This window comes from Empidonax traillii, unplaced genomic scaffold, assembly GCF_003031625.1.
Source record: "Empidonax traillii isolate 1590-97213 ecotype Southwest subspecies unplaced genomic scaffold, ASM303162v1 scaffold126:size1624879, whole genome shotgun sequence".
NCBI lineage: Eukaryota > Metazoa > Chordata > Aves > Passeriformes > Tyrannidae > Empidonax > Empidonax traillii.
The window spans coordinates 1,045,574-1,069,803 of NW_020955319.1; the positions used below are offsets into that span (position 1 = coordinate 1,045,574).

The window sequence follows — 24,230 nt, forward strand, 5'->3', positions numbered from 1 at the left end:
CCGCGGCCTCGCGCGAGAGCGGCCCGCGCGCCGCGTCCGGTCACGTGTGCGCCCGTTTCCCGGCGGAGCGGGATCGGGATCGGAATCCGGATCCGGGAGCGGTGGCCGCGATGCGCGTCAAGGTGCTGAGCCGCAACCCTGACGACTACGTGCGCGAGACCAAGTTGGACCTGCAGCGCGGTGAGCGGGACTCGTGGAGCGGGGCTCGGGTGGTGCCGGCCCGGCCGGAAGGGCTGAGGGTGGAGGGAGGGAGGCAGGGAGGGAGCGCAGGAAGGAGGGAGGGAGCGCAGGAAGGAGGGAGGGAACGCAGGCAGGAGGGCAGGCGCTCCTGAACCCACCGGCCGCGATCCACGCAGCGCCTGGAGGGCCGTGGGCTGCCCTCCGTCCCTCCCTCCCTCCCATCGCAGGGAGTTTTTCTCCGCAGTGCCGGTCCCGGGCGCTGATCTCCGTGCGGTGCCGATCCGCGGGGAAGAACTTCTTGGCCGTGCCCCGGGGCCGGGCCGCGGCCGAGAGCGGCGTCTCGGGGTGTCGGAGCGTGGTCTGGGAACGGTGTCAGAGCCGGAGTGCGGAGCTGGGGTTTATCACCGCTCTGGTACTCCGAGACTACGCTGAAAATCGTTAGATTTTACACATGAAATCACAGAGTCACAACAGGCCCTGCTAAAGAGACCCTCCCCAGCTTTCTTGTAGGCTCCCTTTGAGAACTGAAAGGCCGCCGTAAGACCTCCTTGGAGCCTTCTCCAGGCTGAACAGCCCCAGCTCTCGCAGACTTTTCTCATAGGAGAGGTGCTCCATCCCTCTGGTCATCTGTGTGTCCCTCCTCTGAACCTACTCCAACACGAGTTTTTAATGTGCGTGTTCCTCTTGTTGCAGTTCCAAGGAACTATGACCCTGCATTGCATCCATTTGAGGTTCCACGAGAATACACAAGAGCTCTGAATGCAACAAAGCTGGAACGTGTGTTTGCAAAACCCTTTCTCAGCTCACTTGATGGCCACAGAGATGGAGTTAATTGCATGGCCAAACATCCAAAAAGTTTGTCCACAGTGCTGTCTGGAGCTTGTGATGGAGAGGTAAGCTTACAAACCACAACAAACAAGGTACCTTTCTCCCTTATTTTATATTTTCTTTCTCATTTGTGTTTCGTTTGGTTTGTTTTGTTCCACTTTACTCTTCTTTTATGTCTTTGTTCAGCATAATTTACCTTCACTCAGGAGGTGCAAATTTTCCGGTCTGGGGCAGTGTTTCTCAAACTGCAGGTTGTAATCTTATAGCACACCAAGGCAGAAGCTTTCAGCTGTTCACCTGTGAGCGGAGTGTGCTATTCAGTTCCTCAGGATGGAACAGTGAATGTTAATTTCTACATTCCATAGTGATTGCTTTTTGCTGTCCACATGACCCCCCATCCTCCCCTTGAAGAAGTTAAACTGCTGGATTTGATTAAGAAGATTGCATGAAGTCAGATGAGCTAGGGGAAGGGGCACACAACCGAAAACTTTTTTTGAATAATATTTTATCATATTGCCTAAGAAAGCTAACCTTATGTTTGTTTGACTGTTTTGCATAGCAAGAAAAAAAAAACCCCAAGGACACTTTAGCTAGAGAAATCTGGAGTTGTAGAAAAAATAAAGTTGTCTTCTCTGTCTTCTCGCACCCTTACATTGTTCATTTGGTGGTGCTTGTATATTTTAAAGGTGTCTTCTGGATAGCTGGTTTGTTCCTGCTTTTTATAGAAAGTGCATATGTCAGGCACTAGTGTAAGAGAGATTTATCTTGAAACTTTAGCCAGATTTGTTATCTACTAATAGAATGAGTGAAGTACTAGGTGCTATAAATACATACAAACATAAAAACTGACCTCAATTCCTTTGTTATTTTTTCTTTAATTGGCCCAAATACTTTGAAACCAAAACCTCTCTGAGAGGTGGACATCTATATAGAATGTAGTACAGCAACTGGACTGAAAACATTCTGTTTGTTCCAAAGGCTATTTCCTTATACTTTTGTCTATAGAGCCTTTTTTTCCCCTAAATTTATAATTGCTGCTTTATTTATCAAGAATTCTAGTTCAAAAATAGGAGAATGTAAAATGCAGAAAGTATATAGCTTAGGTGGGGGGAAGGGGAAAGAAGAAGAGAGCCTCATTTTTTTTTTTTCCCCAAGAAGGGAATAATTAAGTGGTTTCTTACATTATGAAGTCTGACCAGTGTTCCAGCCAGCTGTACCATTTCTTTTCCTTGTACTTGAATTGTGAACTACAGTGGTGGGCTGTAGAAAGCTTACAGAATATTTATTTACCTCTCTGTTTTTAACAGGTTAAAATTTGGAACTTGACCAGACGACAGTGCATTCGTACTATACAAGCCCACGAAGGCTTTGTTCGAGGCATGTGTGCCCGTTTCTGTGGTACATCATTCTTCACTGTAAGTGTAACGTGTCTCAGTACAGTGCAGCCATACAGAGTGCCTGTTCACCATCTGTTTTACACTGAGAAACTTACATACAATCTTATAATAGTGTATGAATACGCTTATTAAATTTGTCAATGAACCTGACAATTCTATTTATTATGGAATTGTTTCTGATGCTGTGATACAGACGTTATTCAAGACAATTGAAGGGATGGAGACCAGAAAATAGCTAACAGATGGTCATGTAATTAAAACTTGAGTAAACTAGTTTTCATTAAAGTAGTGAATAGATTACATTCATTGAAAGACATAGAAAAGTGTAAAAAAGTAACCATTTGCATATCCTGTGATTAAAGATAACCTGATTGGGTCAAGATCATTCCATGTGAATTAAGCTTTATTAACCTAAATCAACCACAACATGTTCAGTTGCATGTAAACTGTCTGGAAATAGCATGTCTTCCTGTTTACATTAAAACAGTTCTAAGATGACACAGTAAGAACTGTTTTTAAAATCTAGAGTGCCCTGAGATATTGTTTCTTTTGAACTGGGCGTAGAAGAGCCATTTTCACTGTATATTTTCTGAAGTATGTGCCAGGTCATGAGAACAGTAGTTAGGATATGGGGGAAGTCATAGTAAAAAATTCTGCCTGAAAATTGAGGGAGGGAGAGAAGAAACAGTAGTACTGTGGTTAGGAAAGGAAGTTAAACTTGTAAAGCTAACGTTTTTTTAGGCCTTTTTGCATGATCCAGGTCACTGCACAGCCATGCAAAAGCTTGTGCTGGCATTAGTGCAAGAAGTAGAATGGCATTTGAAACAGGCAGCTGAGCAACTGAGGTGGAAAGTGCCATTTAACTGTTTAAATGCTCATCAAAGTTACTTCCAGAAGGTAATTTGCAGTTTAAGGTGCGAGTTGATTAAGAATCACAAAATGTATCCTTTGAAAAATAGTCACAACTCCAACTCACCTTTTGCCTATTCAACCCTGGAAGTACCTGTTTTGGAAACTGGAAAAGCTTTGTAAATCAGGATAGGCAGTTGAATAGGTGGTGGTGGGAAACAGTGACAAACTGGAAATCAGTCACCTGCTTTCACAAGCAGACAGATCCCCAGACCATCTCTGAGCAGCAGCCACTGTGGAAGCCAGCCCTCACCTCCTCTTTCTGCTTCCACTGTCCCAGTTTTTATTGCTGAGCATGATGTTCTCTGGTAAGGAATACTCCTTTGGCCAGTTGAGGACATCTGTCATGCCTGTGTCCCCTCCCAGTCTGTTGCCCATACTGAGCCTATTTGCTGGTGGGGGAGGCAGGGGTGATGACTGACACAGTGGGAGCAGAGGGAAATACCTCTGCACCGTGCAAACACTGTTCAGCAGTAGCCAAGACTTTCTAAGCACTGTTTTAGCCCCAAACCCAAACCACAGTGCCAGATGGGTTACTATGAAGAATGTTCACTCCACTCCAGCCAGATCATGTACATGTTTCTAGCAAAATATTGTGACCAGGAGGGCTAATCTGCAGCTTGGAGGTATAAAACAGAACGGTGACAAGCATGTGTATTGTCATGGAACATTCTCTTTGAAAGGCTACCTGTATTTAATTGCAAAGCACATCTAACAAAACAAACAGAATATATTTACATAAAACTATTTGTGCTTTCTCCAATATTTCCAGGTTGGTGATGACAAAACTGTGAAGCAGTGGAAAATGGAGAGCCCAGAATATGGAGAAGAAGAAGAACCTATTCATACAATTCTTGGGAAGGTAGTAAATCTGAGTTTTGGTTTTCCTACATCTCTTCTTTTGAATTAAGTTTGAACAATTTCTTATCTAGCTTTTGGAGGAGAGAGATATAGTTCGATATTACCTGTTATCTTAATGGGTTGTCATCTGTTATCTTAATGGTCACCTGTTATCTTAATGGGTGATGGCATCAAATGTCATAATAGCACTTTTAAAATATCCTCACGTTTTTATTACATTTGTTTTACATGTAACCAGAAAGGAATATTGCAAATGCCATCAGAGGTGCTTAGCTCTGTCTACTAATCATCCCTCTCCTGCAAATTGGTCAGATCTTTCTGTAGTCTCTTTCTCTTCAGATGTGTGTTGTCAGGGCTTAGTCTGCATTAAATTTCTTTTCATGGCAGTACCTTGCAGCCATTCAATATAAAATACTAACTTTAGGTCTTTGTTTTTGACAAAAGCAGACTAAAAATACATACTTTGGCAATTTCAATTTATGATAAGCTTATTTTAGGAAAAACATTAAATACTTTTGGAAATAGATAGTTTGAAACTCTTCAGTTGTTGTAATGTCTATGGAATCCATTCAGGTCCCCATTGAAAATTCACAGTTGTACCCTAAACGTTTCCATTTGCTTTAAAGTCAGCCAGGACTTTGTAAGTGTGCTTTTAATGCCAACTCCATTGTAAATTAATAAGAAATGCGTGCATGTACCTGAAATGAAAAATAAAATCTGGCTACTAGTGGGGGCACATCTGATAAGATTTGGTTCCTTGTTGCACTGGTGACTTGATTTTCGGTAATATAAATGAGCAAAACTATGGGAGACTCCATGTGCAATGATTTGTTGATCTTTTTGGTAACAGAACATACTTGCATATTTATGCATACAATTGGTTTTGTAAACTTTTGCTCTTTTGTGTTTTTTTTTTTCCTTTAAAGACAGTGTATACGGGAATTGATCACCACTGGAAGGATCCCGTTTTTGCCACCTGTGGCCACCAAGTGGACATTTGGGATGAACAAAGGACAAGTCCCAAGTGTTCTCTGACTTGGGGTTTTGATAGCATTAGCAGTGTAAAATTTAATCCCATTGAGGTACTGTTTATGTTATATATTGGAAATCAGTATTTTTCTTGAGCAGTATAAGATCTAAACTCTGTTTACATCATCTCAATTTTTTTTTCCCCAGATTTAGATTTTGATATATGTTTTAACAATATTTGGGGGGTATAGATAGATTTTAATGGCTATACTGATTTGAAATGTAGTACCGAATGTTTTTGTATTTTTGTCTTTTATCTCTCTTAGTGGGGGAGAGGAGAAGCAAAAGCAGGGCAGTCTCCATTCTGCCCACAGCAACACAGATCTGGTACCTCAGTCTATAGTGTAGGAGTTACGTGGCTGTGGAGCTGTCACCTGTTCCAGTATTGTACTACCTGTGACTGAGACTTCTCACCCAAAACAATTGCGCTTGATCTTTTACAGCACTTCCTGTTACACCTCTTGACTGGACTGTGTTCACAGCTTAAGTGTGTATGAAGAATTGCTTTTTAGTTTTAAAGTAAAGGGCACCAGGTGGATTCTGAATGCTTCAGGGAAAGCTGTTTAAAATTTTTGTGCTGGATAATTAGCTGCACAGGAAAAATGATTAATGTATTTCCTTGACTTAAAAAGAAACTAAGTGAAATAGCTTGGGTATTTAATTTTAGCTGTTAACTACCCTCTAGAAGTAAAGACCATACACACTGGTTTTCTTTTTATTTATTTATTTTCTAGACATACCTTTTGGGAAGCTGTGCTTCTGACAGAAATATTGTGCTATATGATATGAGAAAATCAACTCCATTAAAGAAGGTAATATTTTTCTCTGTAAGAATAATTAATGGTTCTATTGATCATACTGGATATGTTAATAGCCTGTAACTGTTGATGGCAATAGAGAAAGGGACGCTCTGAACAGTGATTTCAGTGAGTTTTCATTGTCTGAGTCTTCTGAGTTTAAATTAATGTTGGGATTTAAACAATGCAGAGTTAGAAGGGCCTTTTTCTGCATTCAGACAGGCTGTCATGCTCGCTCTGTTGTAATTCTTGATCAAGTGCCTGACCTGACAGCAATTTCACAATAAGAACTTTATGTTCTTGTATTGCATTCTGTCTGTGTGTAATTTTTTTAATTTTTTTTTTCCTCCTCCTTGCCAGAAGGAAACAAGGTATCTTCTAAGGCATTTCCTTTCCACCACGGGAGAGCCTTGCTCTGCATTTGAAAAAGTGTTTTTTCTTTGCGGGAAGATAAAGTCTCCCCTATGCACCTACCATAAATATTCAGAAATCTTTTGCAGTGTAATCAAAATTGTATTTATAGTTGGAACATATTGATGACATAAAGATTCCCATTTAACCGAATGTATGTATTCATTTTAAACAAGAAGCTGGTAAATCATACACTCATATTAAACCTCAATCAAGTTCAGTCCTTTTGAGCCTCAGAACTATTTTAACAATATTATTCTTGAAACATATTATTCTGGCTTGTGAATATACACTCAGCATCCTTCTGTGCTGCATACTTTCTGAAATGACATGGATCACTAGAACTATAATGGTATTTAACTTATAAAAGAGAAATGTTGTTGGCATAACAGTATTTCTTTGTCTCCCTCTCCCTGTGTCATCAATTTTTAATAAAATCTCATTTGGACCACTGAGACAGTACTTATAAAAACTTGTCAGTGATGCCAGCTGGAGGCCTGAATGTTGACATGAACACAACCAGTGCTGTAGAGCTGCAGTTAAAAGGTCCAAGGAGGCAGTTTGAGCCTTTGTGAACTAAGTTCTAATCTAACAGATTGTTACATATGTATATATGCTAAAGATATACAACTGTACATACATGTGCATAATTACATGTATATTATATATGTAAGCAGCGTGGTCAGATGCATTTTCTGTTATGGGAGTAAAGCACTGATCAGTGAGTACTTCCTTGCATCCATGGATACAGTAATGGGCTTTCTCCTGGAAGAGAGATGATTCTCCTGTGGATTGGAAGTGAAATGTCCCATTTCTGCACTGAGAGCTAAGAGCTCTGTAACTCCTAGGAGAAGGGTGCTGCTTATTAGAGGTACCTTACTTATGTACAGACAGTGGTTTCTGGCACTGCTGTGGTCTTGGGATTTGATCAGCAAAGCAGTTGGGACTCTTGCCCATTTTTCCTGCCTATGCGTTTCGAAGCCTTAAGTTTCAAAGAGGGAGGGATAAGATAGTGAGATGCTGCCTAAGTGCAAAATAAGAACTAGTCTGAAAAAGCTGGGAAAAGATGAAGGAAAACAATTCTGTTGAAAAACAAGAGGAAGATGTTTAGTAGGAGTTGGTACACTTTAAAGTGATTCTTGTAGAACCTGGGGAATCAGGAGAGCTTAGGGTATTTTAAAGATGGACTTTTGCATTTAAACAGCTGACAGGAATTGTGCTTTCTCTTGCTTGCTGTATTCTTAGCTGTTCATTTCAACCAAATACCTTATAGGTTAGAAAAGAAGACGGATTAATTTTTTGGGTGATCAGGCTTTGTGTTAAAGTAATCTTTACATCTCCAGGCTGACACTCTTTGTAAGCAAGTGTTCATAGTTAAAATAAATAAACCAAGATATCCAAATCTTCAGGGACTTCACAATTTTGACTTGTCTTAGTAAGTATTACACTTACTCATTTCATAAGAAGATCTACGGTAGATTAAAAATAGGGTCAGAAGATGGCTCCACTACAGGTTTAGATAGTCCTGAAATGCCATTATTAATGTATTTACAGCAACTTAAATCACTTCCAGCCCAGGTTGCTTTATGTAATCCTAGAACTGCACAGAGAATCTGTTTTGTGGGCACTATTTTAATTCCAAAAGCCACTGCTGAAATGACCTGAACGCTTGTAAATTTCAGTGAAAAATCAGTGATGTGGAGCATGGACTGTGACCAAACTTGACACCTTTTGAAGGAGCTCGATTTTTCACAATAGCAAAGTTATTTTGTGGCATGATTAAAAATACTTTTTATACATATAATGGGTTAACATTAATCGTGTGGTCATTTTGCAGTGGTTGATAAACTTGTACAGGGAGGAATAAAGGACACTCCTTGATTAATAACTTCCCATACATGTGCCAGGTTTGTAACTAGAACAATATTGAAGTCTTGAACAAATTCCACTTGTCATATTACTGTAAACATAGGGCATTTCAGTGGCCACTTCTTACACTAGAGATCACTTAGGCATCTGATGATTCCATTCGGTTCTGAATGCACGTAGTTTCTGAAAATGAGCAATGTTCTGCAGCACAGACTTTATAATGGACAGGGTAAGGTCACCTAGGAAATGAAGACTTATGAAGAAATGAGAATTACGAGATTATGCACACACTCATAAGCTCACAGTCTTTTGGGGGGATGTTTGTTAGAGTCATTTCTGTAAGGGTTATAATTGTACAACTATATTCTGGGATATGTATGTAAATGTATGGTGTTTGGTGTAGTAAGTCAAGAACAAAAATGAGTTTGGAGTACCATAGCATCAAACACTCAAATTTCAGGATCGTTAAGAAGGATTGTAGCTGGCCTGGAGCACTGTAGAAAATCCTGTTTAGAGTTGTACAGTTTGTTAATAAGTTGCTCTGTAATTACACATCCACTTTGTGTCAGGCATACTGTATAGCTTTTATTTTTAAATATGATGGTTGGAAGTTTCTCTAAGACTGGGCAGAAGCCAAAGCTGCTGTGTATGGTGTGTCCAATGACCTCCTCCCTGCCCTCCCTCCTCCTACAAAGGCCCAGCTGTTACTGCCACAACTCTCCTCCAAGGTGGGGATGTCTGACATACAGCTTCTTAATGCCTCTTGTCTAGTCTGCAGATAGCAAGGCAGAAGGGTCTTATTAGTCTGTTATCAGCTGCCCTCTTCCCACTTCAGGGCCAACTGGCCTCTTTGTTAGCCATATGCTTGCTAGCAGCAAGCAAATCTTATGAATGTGGAGCAAATGACTCACTGCTGATACAGTGATAGTGGTGAGCAGATTTCAACACAGTAACTTCTGTGTACACTGCTTGGCACTTCAGCAAGAAATGGCAACTGTCCAGGAGAATTCATGAACTGCAATTTCAGAGATAAAATAAGGAAAGGATAGTAATAACTGGGAGAACATTAAAAATGTTATAATTGCTTTGCAAATGCTGATCTGCAGTTCAATTAATGACTATATCCCTTGAAATAAGCATTTAATTAGGCATGTCTGTTGATTACTTAACCAGAGGTTCCTGTAAATATGAGAAGTGAAATTTTTCGGAAGTCCCAGGTTTACTTTTAGACCACAAGCGTGTTGCCATGTTAAATGGCCACTTAAAAGAATTCTAAGGTGATTTACAGAGGAAATTTTATTGTCTGTGTAGCCCAAAGCAGTGGGTATATGATGAGGGAGAGGAGGTTCTCGAGTTTGGATTCTAATACTGCTGAGGAAACATTCTGTCATGTCACTGTTTCTCTGGCATGATTTGTATCTAGGAAGTGCTTGTCTCCAGTGGTGTATAGGAAGCTTTGAACTATAGTGAGTATTTTACTGCCTTTAACAAGGTTGCAATGTGTAAATATTTTTCAGGTTATCTTGAACATGAGGACAAATACACTGTGTTGGAACCCCATGGAAGCTTTCATTTTTACTGCAGCAAATGAAGATTACAAGTAAGTGTGACCTTGCTTCTGGACATGTTACATTTTTAATCTGTGTCTGGTGATTTATGAGCATGCTAAAATAAATTTTTAAAAGACTGCTCTAAATTTGAATCACTTAATAGCCTAGAGAATTTCAGGCTTGCTGATTGTAAGAAATACGAATTGATAGTAGACTGCCTTTTTTTTTCTGCATTTCAGTACTTGAGGGATAAAAAACAGTGTAACTTAGAAAAAGTGTAGTTGAACCAATGCAAGTATAACTTGCAATGGGACCCAGAACGTAAGTACTGTTGGTCCAGTTGGAGGCAATATATGTGTTTATTTTCTTGCTGGCTCTTGCAAAGCTTGATATATTGTACTGATCAGCTATTTTGATAAAAACATTTCTTAAAAGAATAAATTAATCCTTTGTGAAACAGTTCTGGAGACTGCAATACTTATCCTTTCAATGTCTCGAAGCAGTTTTTTACTTTTGAACAATACTATTCATGTGAAAAGCTAATCTGATATTGAAAAAGCTGTCTCTTCAAAACTAGGCCATTGCAAATGTGCTACATATCCTCTTTTCCAGGAAGTCGGTGATCTAACAATAGATCACTGTTTTCTTCTAGAACATAGGAATTTTATCACTTAAGGCTGTTTTTCCACGAAAATGAAGTCTGGCTCAGACCTTGAAAGTGGGTTTCATATTCAATGTACTGTTTTTCTTGTGTTTGGATTATGGTATGATAAGGCTACTAGGCTACCTAATCTATTTGTAAGTTTAGAGTTTTGTTTATAAGTTTGCTTTTTGGTTTTGTTGTTTTTTGTTTGATTGGGTTTTTTTGTTTGTGTTTTTATTTTGTTTGTTTGGTTTGGGGTTTTTAAATTTTTTTTTTGTCTTCCCCTTCCAAAACAAAAACAATAGCTATTAGTGTTGGGGCAACTGCCCTCTTGCAGCCTAAACCAATTAATATGCAATGGCACATGCAAGTGTTCGCTGGTTATGTGGAGCAGCAGTTTTGAACATGATGCTGTATACTTCCTCTTGGGGAATTTAAAAGGAAAAGGTATTAAGCTGTTGATGTTTATTTTACAGCTTATATACTTTTGATTTGCGCTTTCTCGAGTCACCTGTGATGGTGCATATGGATCATGTATCTGCTGTTCTTGATGTGGATTATTCACCCACTGGGAAAGAATTTGTGTCTGCCAGCTTTGATAAGTCTATCCGCATTTTTCCTGTAGACAAAGGTCACAGCAGGTGAGTGGTTTTACACCTTTCTGTCTTGCTGTCATTCATTTCAGTGACTTCCCTCCCAAATCTTCAAAACTATTAATTCATTTATTAACATCTTCATTGGACCATTCACTTCCTGTGAATGTTGAAATCTGACTCTGTCGATAGCTTGAAACTGACAGGCTGTGTGGTTGATACAGTTCTGGAGTCTGTATCAAAAGTAGAACTACTCAACAGGTAGCAGTACTTATGCAGTATGCAATTAAAATTACAGTGGATTATTGTGTTTGGATGTAGTCATTTGTATTTTACCAAGGTGAATCCCATTTTATTTCCCTCTATGCATCTTGAATGTTTTTAGGTCACTTTGCACTTTATCTGTCACCCCTTAAGTGTGCAGTGTATTACAGCATTGAAGCATTTGGTTTTCTAGAGTTTGTCTTCTTCCTAATACGGATGATTACTAAAGATATTATGTAAATGTATTGCTGTATGAATTCCTGAGAATTAGTTTGGGATGCTTTTGAGATCTGTTTCAGTGCATTTGCTACCTTTTATTCACATTTTGTTAACCAGGTTTTGATTCATATGACAGTGCTTTGAATAGAATTAATTTTGATTTAGTTTTCATATAAGATTTCATAAGTCAGTATATTAAGTATTTTGCTGAAGTTCAGATTGAATCTACTGTGTCTCCATTATTTTTTATTTTTCTTTCAGTTTGATGAAAACTGAAGCAAGTTACCTGATCTATGTGGTATCAAATTGTCTTCATAAACCTCCCTTCATTATTCTCTCTTGTCAGTTCTTCTTCCTTTTTCTTTTTTCTTAACTTTATTTTACTTCTACTTAGGTTCCTTTCTCCAACCTCAGCACCCCAAAAGGTTGTTATTAGGTCAGGTTCTAGGTAGTTGAGGGTGGAAACATTCAAATATTCGTTGGTGAAGGAGTATATTTTTATTATTGATTGATGAAATTATGTATGCAATGTAACTGTGCTCCTATGCTGCATTAAAGAATGAGAGGGGCTGTTTACATTCCCTCTATATCTTATCTACAGATAGTTTTCATTTTCTTTTTGTCTTACAATAATGTCATTTTAAATTTAATTAACATCACTGAAAAGCTGATGTATTGATGTTTTCTGAAGGTTCTTGTGCTTAGTCTTCAGCATGGTTGTTCTTGTAGAGCAGCATTGCTTGCTGGTGAATTACAAGAGGTGATTAAGCTTATTGAAGCTTATTAAGCTGATGTATTGATTACTTTTGTTTTTCTCACAACCTCGCCAGTTAAATTCCAGTCCAGTTTTCCCACAACTCTGGATAGGTGTTGTTTTCGTGTTTCCTTTACAGTATTACTTGGTTTTTCCTTATAAAAATAACTGAGTAGAAGAAAGAGAATGGTCTGTAAGCTGTAGTGCATGTCTGATACATTGCAGAAGTGGCTATTGGTGGACAATAAGTAGACCTTATTTTTCTTTACTTTCAGAATGCTAAAAAATAGCTGAAATTACTGGAAAAGTGTACCTAGTCCTTTATAGCAGAAATGAAAGAATAAATTTGTTTGATACATACTTAATGAAAATCAGATAAGAGTTTAATTTAATATTGGTTTAACTGTAGCATGCAGAAACATTGTTCAACAGGTGTCAGCACTTGTTGAGCAGGAGTCTGATTGGAAGAAATTAGAAAAGAAAGAAAGTCAATCTTTGGGTAAAGGAGGGAAATCACAATGAAGAGAAGCAAATCCATTGCCATGTATCATAAATGGACAAGTGTTTATTTACTCTTCTTTTTCTTATTCATGATGATGGTGTCAGATTCTTTGGCACTTGTTTTTCTGCATTCTCATTCAGTAATACTCCCAATGCACATTAATCAAAATAATTTCAGGAGCAATATGGATGTCATATTGTATACCCATGGCATGTTTTGCAAAAAGAGTTATTTTTTAACTACTTACTATAATTTCTATGAAAGCATTTGTTTAAAAAACATCTTATTCGAGATGGTCCTTTATCAGTCCTTTATCTACTTTACTGGAATCTCTATCTACAGAGAGATAAGATCAGCACAGTGTTAAAAAAAGTCAGATTTTTTTTTTTTTAAAGAACAGCAACAAAAAGTAAAAAATAATTTTTTGCCTTGCACAGAATGCTTTCTGCTATTTGAATGCTAGTGTTGGTGGGAAGAGTGATGATAGCTCATTTTAAAATGTCTCTCTTTGCTTTAGGGAGGTATATCATACCAAACGAATGCAGCACGTCATCACTGTAAAATGGACTTCAGATAACAAATATATTCTGTGTGGCTCCGATGAGATGAATATTCGCCTGTGGAAAGCCAATGCTTCTGAAAAACTGGGAGTGGTAAGAGTTGCCTTTTGCTTTTTGTTATCACAAGATGTTTGGGGTTTTTTGTTGTTATTGCAGCTTGTTAGCCTGTTCAGCCTTAACAATCTTATTTCCAAAGGGAAACGGTAAAATTGTAGTTTGACATTTGTGTTTAATTTGCAGACTGACATGCTCAGTGCAGCTCATTGCATTTACTGCAGTTTGTAATAATAATAATAATAATAATAATAATAATAATAACAATAATAATAATAATAATAATAATAATAATAATAAAACTACATACCTCATTGTTGTTACACAAGGTGACTTTTTTTGGTCTTGTTTAACAACAATCATCAGTTCTATCTAAACTAGAGTTGAGTTTTTAACCTGGGTGGTAAAGTTGTGCTAGAATTCATCCCTTTGTACTAGAGAAGGTCCCTAGTAGGAACAGACACCACACTAATGAAGTCTTTTCAGTTACACTTTTTCAAATGTTTATGTATAGACAAAGCCAAAATATTCCTTTACGGTTCCCAACTGTATATATTCATCTGCAGAGTTGAACTCTGAAGTATTGAGTGACTGTGGAGAATGAATTTGACGCTTTGCTGTGAGTGATCCCTTTATGTAGCTTTATATTGTTACAGTTTTTTGGAGGTGCTTACATTGCTTTTTCTGAGCCCATTCGCACAGCTGTCAGATAATGCCTGGGGGAATTTCTACTAGATCTTGTGAAAGATTGCAGGGAGAGGAAAGGGAAGCTGTAATTCAGGGAAGAATGTTGTACAGTTAAGGGGACATCTCTTGCAGAGTTATGTCTAGGGCTGCTTGTGATTACCTGATGCCCTATCAGCTTATAGTATCTGCAGGAGGGAAGTGGAGCAGAGCTGGGAGATGTGGCAAGTGAATGGGGGTAGTAGAAGTACTTAGGGCTACTGTGCGGAACGGGATAGTTCATGGATTGTTGTGCACTGTGAAGCACTGCATATGGAGTAGCACAGATAAAATAACATGGATATCTTTAGCCATGGCCCACCATAGGTATTGGGAAGTCCTGTTATTCTCATTTTTGCTATAGAACTGTGAGTAATAAAACCACAGCTTTGTGGTCTGTGCAGTAATTGTGGTTACAAACTACTATTTAAGTTAAACTTTTTTAAATGTGGTGACTCCTTTTTTTGAGGATGCTTTTTCTTTTTTCTGTTCTGCATTGATTCTTGGGATTTTCCCATGTGGTCAAATGCAAATATCAGTCCCATACTTGCTAATTCCAGGGGCTCCACAAAGCTTATTAGAGACTTTTTCATTTAACTTTTTATGTTGAATTTATTTAGACGGTGTGATGTTGGGCAGAAATTATTACTTGTTTTCCTTCTGTTGTATCCATGTGCTCACGGCAACACCCTTTTCACCTGATTTTACAATATTAACTGAAACTTTCTCTGTTTATTCGCTATAGTCTTAGTGAGAGATCATGATCTCTCTAAGCTGTTGTTCTGTAACGGAATTGTCTGGTAACTCTGATGTGCATCTTTACTCTGTGCCCTCTGTGTGAAGGACAAGTGGGAAAGAAAAATGTCAAAAATAACATTTTCATATAGAAGAGTTCCTAATATTTTCAGTTGTGAACTAAAAGTTCACTGTATTGACTAGTAGATGGCATTGGCTCATTTTCTAATGAAAGACTAAGGATAATTGGCTCTGGGAAGTAATGGGCAAACCCAACTCCTTCTGCATTATAGAAATACTGTGTACCAAAAGGACAGTACCTTGTTTAGGTGTACGACGTTCTGCTGTTTTCTGTAGTATTTGCATCAGTAAAAACTGGCTGTGGATGTGCCTAAAAAAGGCACTACTAATTGTGACTATCGGCTATTGGATGTGGTCTGCACAGTAGTGTTCATGTTCCTATATGTGGATCCTTCATGTTCGTGTGGATCCTCCATAAAATAGCCTTTTCTGTTTTTCCATAAGTTCGGTTTTGTTGCTTGATATGCCTCTTGGACGCTGTGCCTTTGGTTCTGCTCTTGTGGGATCAGACTGAACAAGCTTTTGTAACATACTGTGTGTAAGGGTGTGTAAGCATTTCTGTCAAAGTGCTTTGGCTGTTGGCTCCCAGGAGAGCTAAATCAATATCTGTCTGTGACACAGGTCAAGTGGCATGAGGTTTATTATTTGATTTTTTTTTCCCCCTTCTGTTTTTTTGAGTTGGTTTCTTGGGGATTCTTTCTTTGTAGGCTTGTTTGGGTTTTTTTTACTGTCAGAAGTTAAAGTCATCCCATCCTTTAGAATATAAAACTTGTCAATCAATCCTAGAAAAAACACCCCACAACAACAAAAGACATCTTAACAAAGCAAAATTTTGTAGAAATACAGGAAGAACTTTAAAGGGACAATAGTTTATTATGTAGAAAAACTCTCACTTCTCATGGAGAACATCAATGAACTTGTAAAGAATTACATTATAAGGTAGAAGAGGTGCTGTTTCAGATCCCCGAATCTTGTGTGGAAGTGAGTTCAGACATGAGGTTGCTGAAGCCTTGAATTTAGCAAAACACAGAATTTGAGTGTCTGAAGCTGCTATAGTTGTTGCAGTTCTTTTTTAGAAGCACTAAGAGATTTTATTTTTCAGATGTTTAGAGAGTAATTGTTGCTAATAGGACTCAAGAGTACAGTCCTCGTGGCTTACCACGGTCTTGGATACACCTTGGAAATGTTTGGGTTCAGGCAACTGTGCCGATCCTTGTTTGATCCAACCTGGTAGTTCCTGTGATTCTTAACATTGCAACTGTTAATGGCTATATAGCAGGTTCCACTGCTTTTCTTCAGTACCTGCTTCTGCTTTTTTATAGGATTGGTGTTCTTATCTTCACAAGCATGTGCTTGCTCCTTTTATAACTGTCCAGTTCTTCCACAGTCTGTGGCTATTTTTTGAATGTTTTGAATATTCAGAGCTGAACATTCAGTAATTCTGTCAGAAGTGTCAGAATATGTCTTAAATGCTTAGTTGCTTGGTCTGCTGTTTTTCTTTGCTGAGAAGATTTGATTGAATGACTCATCCAAAGGTCACTGTATTTCTGATATAATGCTAAAATCTTGCAATACATTGTATTTTAAGATGGATATTTTTGGGCTCAGGATGAGTGGAAACCAACATCCTGAAAGAGAAAGTAAAATAGTAATCAAGCATTTTTTTTCTTTGGTGAGTACTTAGCCTTAGTTGTTCTTTAGCATTGCTGGGTTCCAAGGAAGTTAGAGTGAACATATAGTACTCATGCTGTGGCTGGTGAACATTTATCCAGTTGGAAAGTTGTACTTTCTAAACTGTGGCTACCCGAGCAGTCATCAGTTCTGACATGCATGTTTCTTTTGGGTTTTAATTTATTTGGCACTGCACTCATTATTCAAAATCATTGAAACATAAAAGAAAGAATAAAAGTCTCTTGAGGAGCCAGAGGCGTCTTGTGTCTCTACTCCACTGACAATTGAGCCTGCACAGGTTTTACACAGGGGTAACAAACCCCAAATCTCTGTTGGAGCTACTGCAGAAGTTGCTTTAAAGTAATTTGCAATATTTAGTTTTTAATAAAAAATGATGAATTGACAAATACGTATTATTAAATAGGACTAAACAGGTGTTATTTTTAAAGCAGTAAACATCTGTCTCTGCATGTCCAGAAGCAAAAGACTCAATTAAACAAGACTTTTGAGAAACTCCAAACTGTTCAAATACTGTACATAAAATATGGCTTGTTAAGTACATTTGAGGCTTTTTTACCTGTGCCTTTGAAAAGGTTTAGGATTTCTGAAAGGTAAATGGTTTTGACTTTTGGTGAAAAGAGGAAAATAGAGCCTCAACTGAGTGAAAAGTCTGGAAAAGCAGCAGTAATAGAGTAGATTTCAGTTGACAGTGTACAATTAATGTAATTAATACAAAGAAAGGGATGAATTAGGTTAAAGGGATAGATTAGAAAAGATGTATTAGGGTTTTTTTTAATTATAGTGAAAACAATGAAGCATCAGTAAAACATTTAAAAGCTGTATTGCTCTTCAGTCTACTGACACGCTAAAAAAGAAATTATACCCACAGTTCTTAGCATATAAATGCTTAGTAACATTACTTCAGAGAGTTACAGCTGCAAAATTTGGCTGTCACAATTCTGAATTAGAACAGAGCACTGGACAATTGAATAAGATAATCTTCTGCTTGGTATTTCAGTAAAACTAGTGCTGAGCATAGTGCTAGTGAAGCATAGGTTTGCTGCTTTCTTATAAAATGCAGAAATAACAGATTTGAGTAAAGTCTGAAAAAGAGGAGGAAGTGCAGTTACGAGTCTTGCTTTTGATCCAGCAAAGTGCATCAGCAGGAGCACATCAAAACTGAAGTAATTGTGTATCCTTTTGGTCTGGTTCTAGTATGTGGTTCTATTTTCTGAGATAATGCTGATAACAAGCAGTACCAGATACTGTGTGACATGGCATTCTTCTCAGTGATTTTGGGCTTTTGATTGATTCAGTGCACCTGAAACTTCAGCCCTTTAGCTATGATTTTGTGCTCTTAATATCTACATTGCCTTACATTACCTTTCTTTTTTTTATTTTTGTCATTCATTTAGAGATAAAGAAGCCAAATTTTTTTGGTCCAGGAAACAATGAATAATAAACTTAATGGCAATAGATTTAGAAAGGTGTTTTCAGCAGAGCAGTGGAAAAATAAATGAAGAGAAGCTATGGTTTAGAAACCTGCTGGGATATGTTTGGATTCTAAAAATATATTACATCAGTGCTCTTGCCTGCCCTAATCTAGAAGGGCAACCTGAAGAGGACTGATAAACATTAATTTCATATTCTTATGCTGAATTACAGAAATGTAACAGCGTGGAGTTTTAAATACTGCACAGTACAAATACAGCCCTCTTGACAAGGATAAGGTGGTTTTAGCTCTTCAGTCAGGGCTCTGGAAAAATGCTTACCTTCCATTTAGATGTGGAAAAATAACCAGCTTCCATCATCAGGAGGGAGGAGAGAGGCATGGACAGTTTATTCGAGGAGGCATTTTCCTATTGCTGGCAACTTGGTTACATTTAAAGATTTCTTTTTCTCCATTTTTCACTCTAGGTATTTGCTGTGAAGTGGCACAAATTGGTTCTCTTTCTGCCACATAATTATTATTTTCCTCATGTAGGAAGGAAGTTGCACATTCACTTACGTATGTATGAAATGGAATGTATGGAAAAAAGAGTCATATGTCATCTTTGAGTTGTCATATGGCATCATGAGTGTCTCATGATGTCATATAAATCCTAATTTATTATATTATACAGTGTTCCAGTCCCCATAAACAAAATCTCTAATCCTGCTAAATCATGCTGTGCATCTTCTCCAGCCCAAAACAGAACAGGTAGTAATGCTGTTCTCTTCAGCTGTTCATGTTGACCTTTGTAAAATGACTTGCAAGAGAGAGGTTGGAATTCAGTGGGTTGTTGCAGTAAGCTTTCTTAGCTATCTGCTGTCTCTCATAAATAGAAACTTGTCATTACTGCAAAAGTTTCTTTTACCATCATGTAGATGAGGGTGCACTTAGCACAGCCTGGTGTTTTGGCCATTGGCATTTGATAGTTGGATAGAAAGTCACCAGCTGTGTGCCTTTTTGTATACCACATTATACACAAAAATGGAGTCAGACTCAACCACCTCTTGATCTATATTAATTTTTTTAAATAAGATGTCCTGGATTTATCTTTAATTTACAGATTCACCTCTTGTCTGTAGAATCATCAAGGTTATACTAAATTGGCAGCAATTTGCTCTTCCTAAATTAAAGGAAAATCATTGCATTTAATTAAAATAAAAGCTCTTTAATTTGGATTATGTTGGCGGTTTTCTGCAGAGTGGGAACACCTGGGATTTATTGAGAGGGAATCAACTATTCAGGTTGGCTCGCTGGAAGGAATTTCAGTAAAAAGGGGGGGGTGTAGCTTTAGTGGGTTAGGATTGTAAAATTTACTCTATTTCACTTAGAGAGGTCATAAAAATGTAAGTAAAGCAAAAGGATATGAGTTTTCCAAACTAGAGGGTAGGGTGAAACATAGGTTAAGAGCATTATGTATCTCTGATGCCTGAATAAGAATTGAGCAATGAGTAACTCTGCGTATGATACCTGGTTTCTTTATTGTCCCAAATGAGAAACTCCTTTGCAATATGTTTTATCAATACTTGCTTTCAGACCATTTATGGTATTCCAAACCAAAATCTTCTGAGTATGATATTTATTTTTTCAGAATTCATTAAGTATTTTAACAGAAGTCACTTATAAAAGTGACTCCAGAGTGGAGAAAAAATAGCCAACTGCTGATTTCAAAGGGGAAAAACACGTTTCATTATAATGTAGGTGGAATTTCCAAACTTTCTGTGTGTAATAAAGTTGGTGGTTTTGTTACTGCTTTTTTTCTCTTAGCATCTGAAACTTGGGTTCTGTCTTCTCTTGAAAATAAGAAATTAGTGAAACTAAGTCATTTTCAAAGCTGAATAAATAAAAGTTGTCTGAGCTATTCGTACTTTAGCTGCAGATGGTAGTGTATGAAATAAATGTGAGAGGGCAAATGACTTGTTCCACGGCTTGTTTGAAAATATGTCTGAAATACTGGAGCTATAGAGTGTATTTTGGGCAGGAGGGTAGAAAAAAAGATTTTTTAAACAGCTTGATGAAAGTGGGAACTCCCTGGTGCCACACAGTGAGGCTAATACTTGAAATCTGATGTGTACACTGTGCTTCCTAAGGGATCAAGGCTCTGGGTAAGATTTAGGCCGCCTAAAAAGACGTCTGGACAGTTCATTTACAGCATTTGTATTTGCTCTGGCTAGTGGTTAAAATGCCTGCAAATCTTAGTTTTACAGGTAAAGTTGATCATCTGAGGTTAGGAAAGACTGATCAATGTATGTTTACTGTCAGCTATTTATATTCCCTCCTGTTTTTCTACAGCACATTAAAATCTGAATTTCAGGAGTTAGATTTGGTTACTTCACTCAACTTTGAAACTGTGAATAAACTCTTGTGTTTGAGCATAAGGATATCATTGGAATTTTAAGGTTTTTTTTAATATTTCCCTATCCTAATTTTGAAGATCCTGTGGTTACAACCATTTGCTAGAAGGAAACCACTTGAATTAAAAGTTAAAATTCTGTTTTGTACAGAAGATTGACAGTTAAATCCCTGTTCTTTCATAACGTGCTTGTCTGTGTTGTTTTTGCTGTAGCTTGCACCGCGAGAGAAGGCAGCTATGAATTACAATCAGAAGCTGAAGGAGAAGTTCCAGTTTCACCCACAGATCCGGCGCATTGCTCAGCACCGTCACTTGCCCAAGAGCATCTATTGCCAGATCAAGGAGCAGCGCATCATGAGAGAGGCTCGTCGGCGAAAGTATGTCGTCCTCTTCTGCACTGGTTTTCTCTTCACCTTAAAAAAATGCATCACTGCAGTGTTGCTGTAGCAGCAGTGGATGGGAGTGATGGAGATACAGCATGTGGGAGGAACGAGTGTGAGCTGCTTTTAACATCTGAACAAGTGATCGTGAACTACTGGATTGATCATAAGGAAAACGCAGACAAGTGCCAGTGTCAGGGAGGACTGGCTGCTTCCCAAAAGTGCAGTGGAGGCATGGCAGCAAATACCATGTTGGAAAGAGCTACAATGCTTGGTTAAGCATGACAATGCAACATGGCAATGGAAACAGAGTAGGCTGTGTTTGGTGTGGTGGGTTTTTTGTTTTGTTTGGTTGTTTGTGCGTTTGTGTTATTTTGGGTTTTTTATATAATGTGAGACTCCATGATGAATGTTGCTGTCACCTGGATCATTGCCATATTGGAATTTCTAGGAGCTGGAGATGGCATACTTTGCTGTAGCCAAATCTAAACTAAGAAGTGTTGGGTTTTAGTCTCTCTATCTGCTGAAAGACTTTACATACTTGAACAGCCAATCCTGTCAAATGAAAATCAAGCTGAGCTCCCAAAAAAGGGCTTGATTTGAAACTTTTCTAAATTAGCCAACTTTGAAGTTAGTTTTAAAAGGGACTTTTCTTTTTCACCTGTAGGATGTCTCCATTAGTACCTTGAGGAGGAAGCTATTATTTGTTTCACATTTGTGCTGACTAATGAATTTCATTTTTCTGTTTTTTTTTGTTTCTAGGGAACTGAATCGTCGCAAGCACAGCAAACCGGGATCTGTGCCATTTGTGTCAGAGAGGAAGAAACATATTGTGGCGGTAGTAAAATAATCATTTTCACATGCACAAAATGTCACAATGAAAGAGAAATGTCACTATTGAAAGAATAGACTCTACAAAATTTGATGGACATTGGCTCCAGGAACGTGGTTCTTCTTCGACTGGACACATCCTCTGACTTCTGAAGTCATCATCTGCTTTGGGTACTTCTGAGAATTAACACTGTAACCTTTTATTGCCATGTGTCTGTCCGACCTTACTGCCCCAACACTGTGTATTGCAGTGGTGTTTGACCCTTTTGATACAAGCAGATAACTTGGTGGAGAATGTCTGTAGTTCCAGTCTTATTCCTTGGTACTGTTACTACAAAAAAAGGATGAAATAGATTCTTATTTATCAGAGAAAAAAAACCCTTGTTACGTACAGAGTTATAAAATTGGTTGTCCTTGTGCTGTCTGGTTTTTAATTTTTATTCAAACAAATTTAATAAAGAAAACAAGTGACCTTAAGGCAATGGACTAGATCTTGATTACTCCAACTTACAGATATCCTGCATTATACTTACATGCAATACATTATTTTTCTTTTATCCAAAAGGAATTTCTCAGTATTTTCCAACATCTGTAAAGGTAATTTTGTTCCATCTTCTTAACTATTGTTATATAACTTGACAAAACTTCAGATTGTTAAATTCCTAAAATTGACAATGACATAGTTGAATAACTTTTTAATTTATTTAAAACTTCTAAAATCTGGATGAAACATAACATAAATTGTATAAACCACAGAAACTTCTTTAGATGAGATTTATCGTAAGCCTTCTATTTTAAGTTTACAGAAGAAAAATGAAAGTTTTATGCTTCACAAGATAGGTACCTGTAGGCCAAACTTCCTCTGCTGTTTGTCTGGGAAATGTTCTGCTTCTCTTCCTGTGGGAGAAACTTAACCTTTTACTGAAGATACTAAGGTGATCAGAAAATGATGCTAGAATTCAACTAGGCAGTCTAGGATGAAAGCTTCTCTTGCAGACAGATGAGATGTGTAGTAATAATTTTGCTTAACATCTTTTGTACAAAAGGATCTTCTTTAATCTTTGCACAACGGTGCAGTCTGTAACAACACTCTCCCCCCCCGAGTTCATGCACAAAAAAGAAAGTAAAATTATGAACTCGATTATAATAAATTTTATACTTTTAAACTTTTTTTTTTTTAATCTGGAAATTGAGCAATTTGAGCACTTGCCTTCCTGTAGTATCCTGTTTAATGTATCTACTGACACTAATCCATATGCATTTCTAATTCTTACTGTTTCACTTGTCTCTTGCAGTACTGTTTGGGCAAGATTCCTGAATCATCATAGCAAAATTACGGCTCTTTGGTGAAAAGAGGCCATAATGTATCTTTTAGTCTGGGCCACTTACCTTATGGGGTGATGCAGGAAGAGAAGCAAATCTGAAGAGCTATAAGTAGGATGATGAGAAGGAGTGGAACAGATCAGGGAATAGACTGATGCTGGCTGCGTGCCCGTTGTACTAATATAGTGCACACTGTGCCAAATACAGTTTATTTCCTTCCTAAAATACTGAAAAAATTGAGGGAGAATATGCGGTCCAAAGTATGGCTGGTGACACAGCTGTAGTCAAGTCTTGCACAATTTGCAAAACCAGACTAATCTTCTGAAATGTGATTAAAAATTTTCAGCCTTGTCAGTTTAGCTTGAGTTGAAGTAGTTGGTTCTTGATTTGTTGAGTCATGATACCTCTGGTTTGAGCAAGCCTTGCTGCTTGGAGTTTATGAGCTTTGGTGCAGAACTCTGAACGTAACGAGAGCTTTCATTTCCCAAGTTTGGTTATGGTGGGGTGTTGGTGTGAGCAGCATGGCATGAGCTATGGCCGAAGGATCTCGCTCTGTTCCAAGACCTTTGTGCACAGTTGCTTTCAGACAGGACCCAAGTGGTGCAACTCAGAGGAGCAGGGTTGGCTAAAAATTGCTAGAAAGGTTGTAGCAACATGCTGGAAAAAGGAATTTTAAAGTTAGGAGGGTACTTGAAGTCTCTGCATTTGGTTATGAATTCCTTTTCCAACTTCAGTGGGTGTGGTCTTAACATAGAGATCTGTCTTGATGTCAAGTGGGGTGACCTCTTAGCATTCCGGGAAAAAGTCCGTTTTCCAAAATCAAATCTTGCTATGACTTCTAGAAACATGCTAGTTGTAAAACCAGTGTAGGTCTGGATTGGGGCTTTCTGCTTGGAAATCAATCATTTGGAATTTTGCAGGTGGCATTTACAGTCTATCAGTTCTGAGGATGCCTGGCCGTGGATTTGTACACTGCTGGGCTAGCTGTGGTTGATTTATCCCTTTTGGAAACCCTTTCAGTTTGTCTCTGACACTTTTTGTGGCCATCCACCAAAAGTACATAATGCCACAATACTCAGAGTAGGGTTTTTAAACTTACTTAAATGCAGTAGTTGCCAAGTGGTAGCTGTGCTTGCAAGAACAGCTCTTGTGTAGGTCTCTCATAGGCCATTACTGAAATGGTTTAGAAATTAAAATATAGGAGCTGGAGCTCTTAATCTTTTT

The 24,230-nt window shown here is 38.1% G+C and overlaps 1 protein-coding gene across 1 annotated transcript; it reads left to right on the forward strand.

Moving 5' to 3' along the window:
- Positions 1-37: 37 nt before the first annotated feature.
- DCAF13 (DDB1 and CUL4 associated factor 13) lies at positions 38-22,816 on the forward strand. The gene is made up of 11 exons (XM_027883403.1): positions 38-180; positions 874-1,073; positions 2,316-2,423; positions 4,087-4,176; positions 5,102-5,257; positions 5,939-6,016; positions 9,799-9,881; positions 10,951-11,115; positions 13,324-13,459; positions 20,686-20,849; positions 21,615-22,816. Exons 1-11 carry the CDS (start codon positions 111-113, stop codon positions 21,700-21,702), a joined length of 1,338 nt encoding a protein of 445 aa, XP_027739204.1. The 5' UTR covers positions 38-110; the 3' UTR covers positions 21,703-22,816.
- The last annotated feature ends 1,414 nt before the right edge of the window (positions 22,817-24,230 follow it).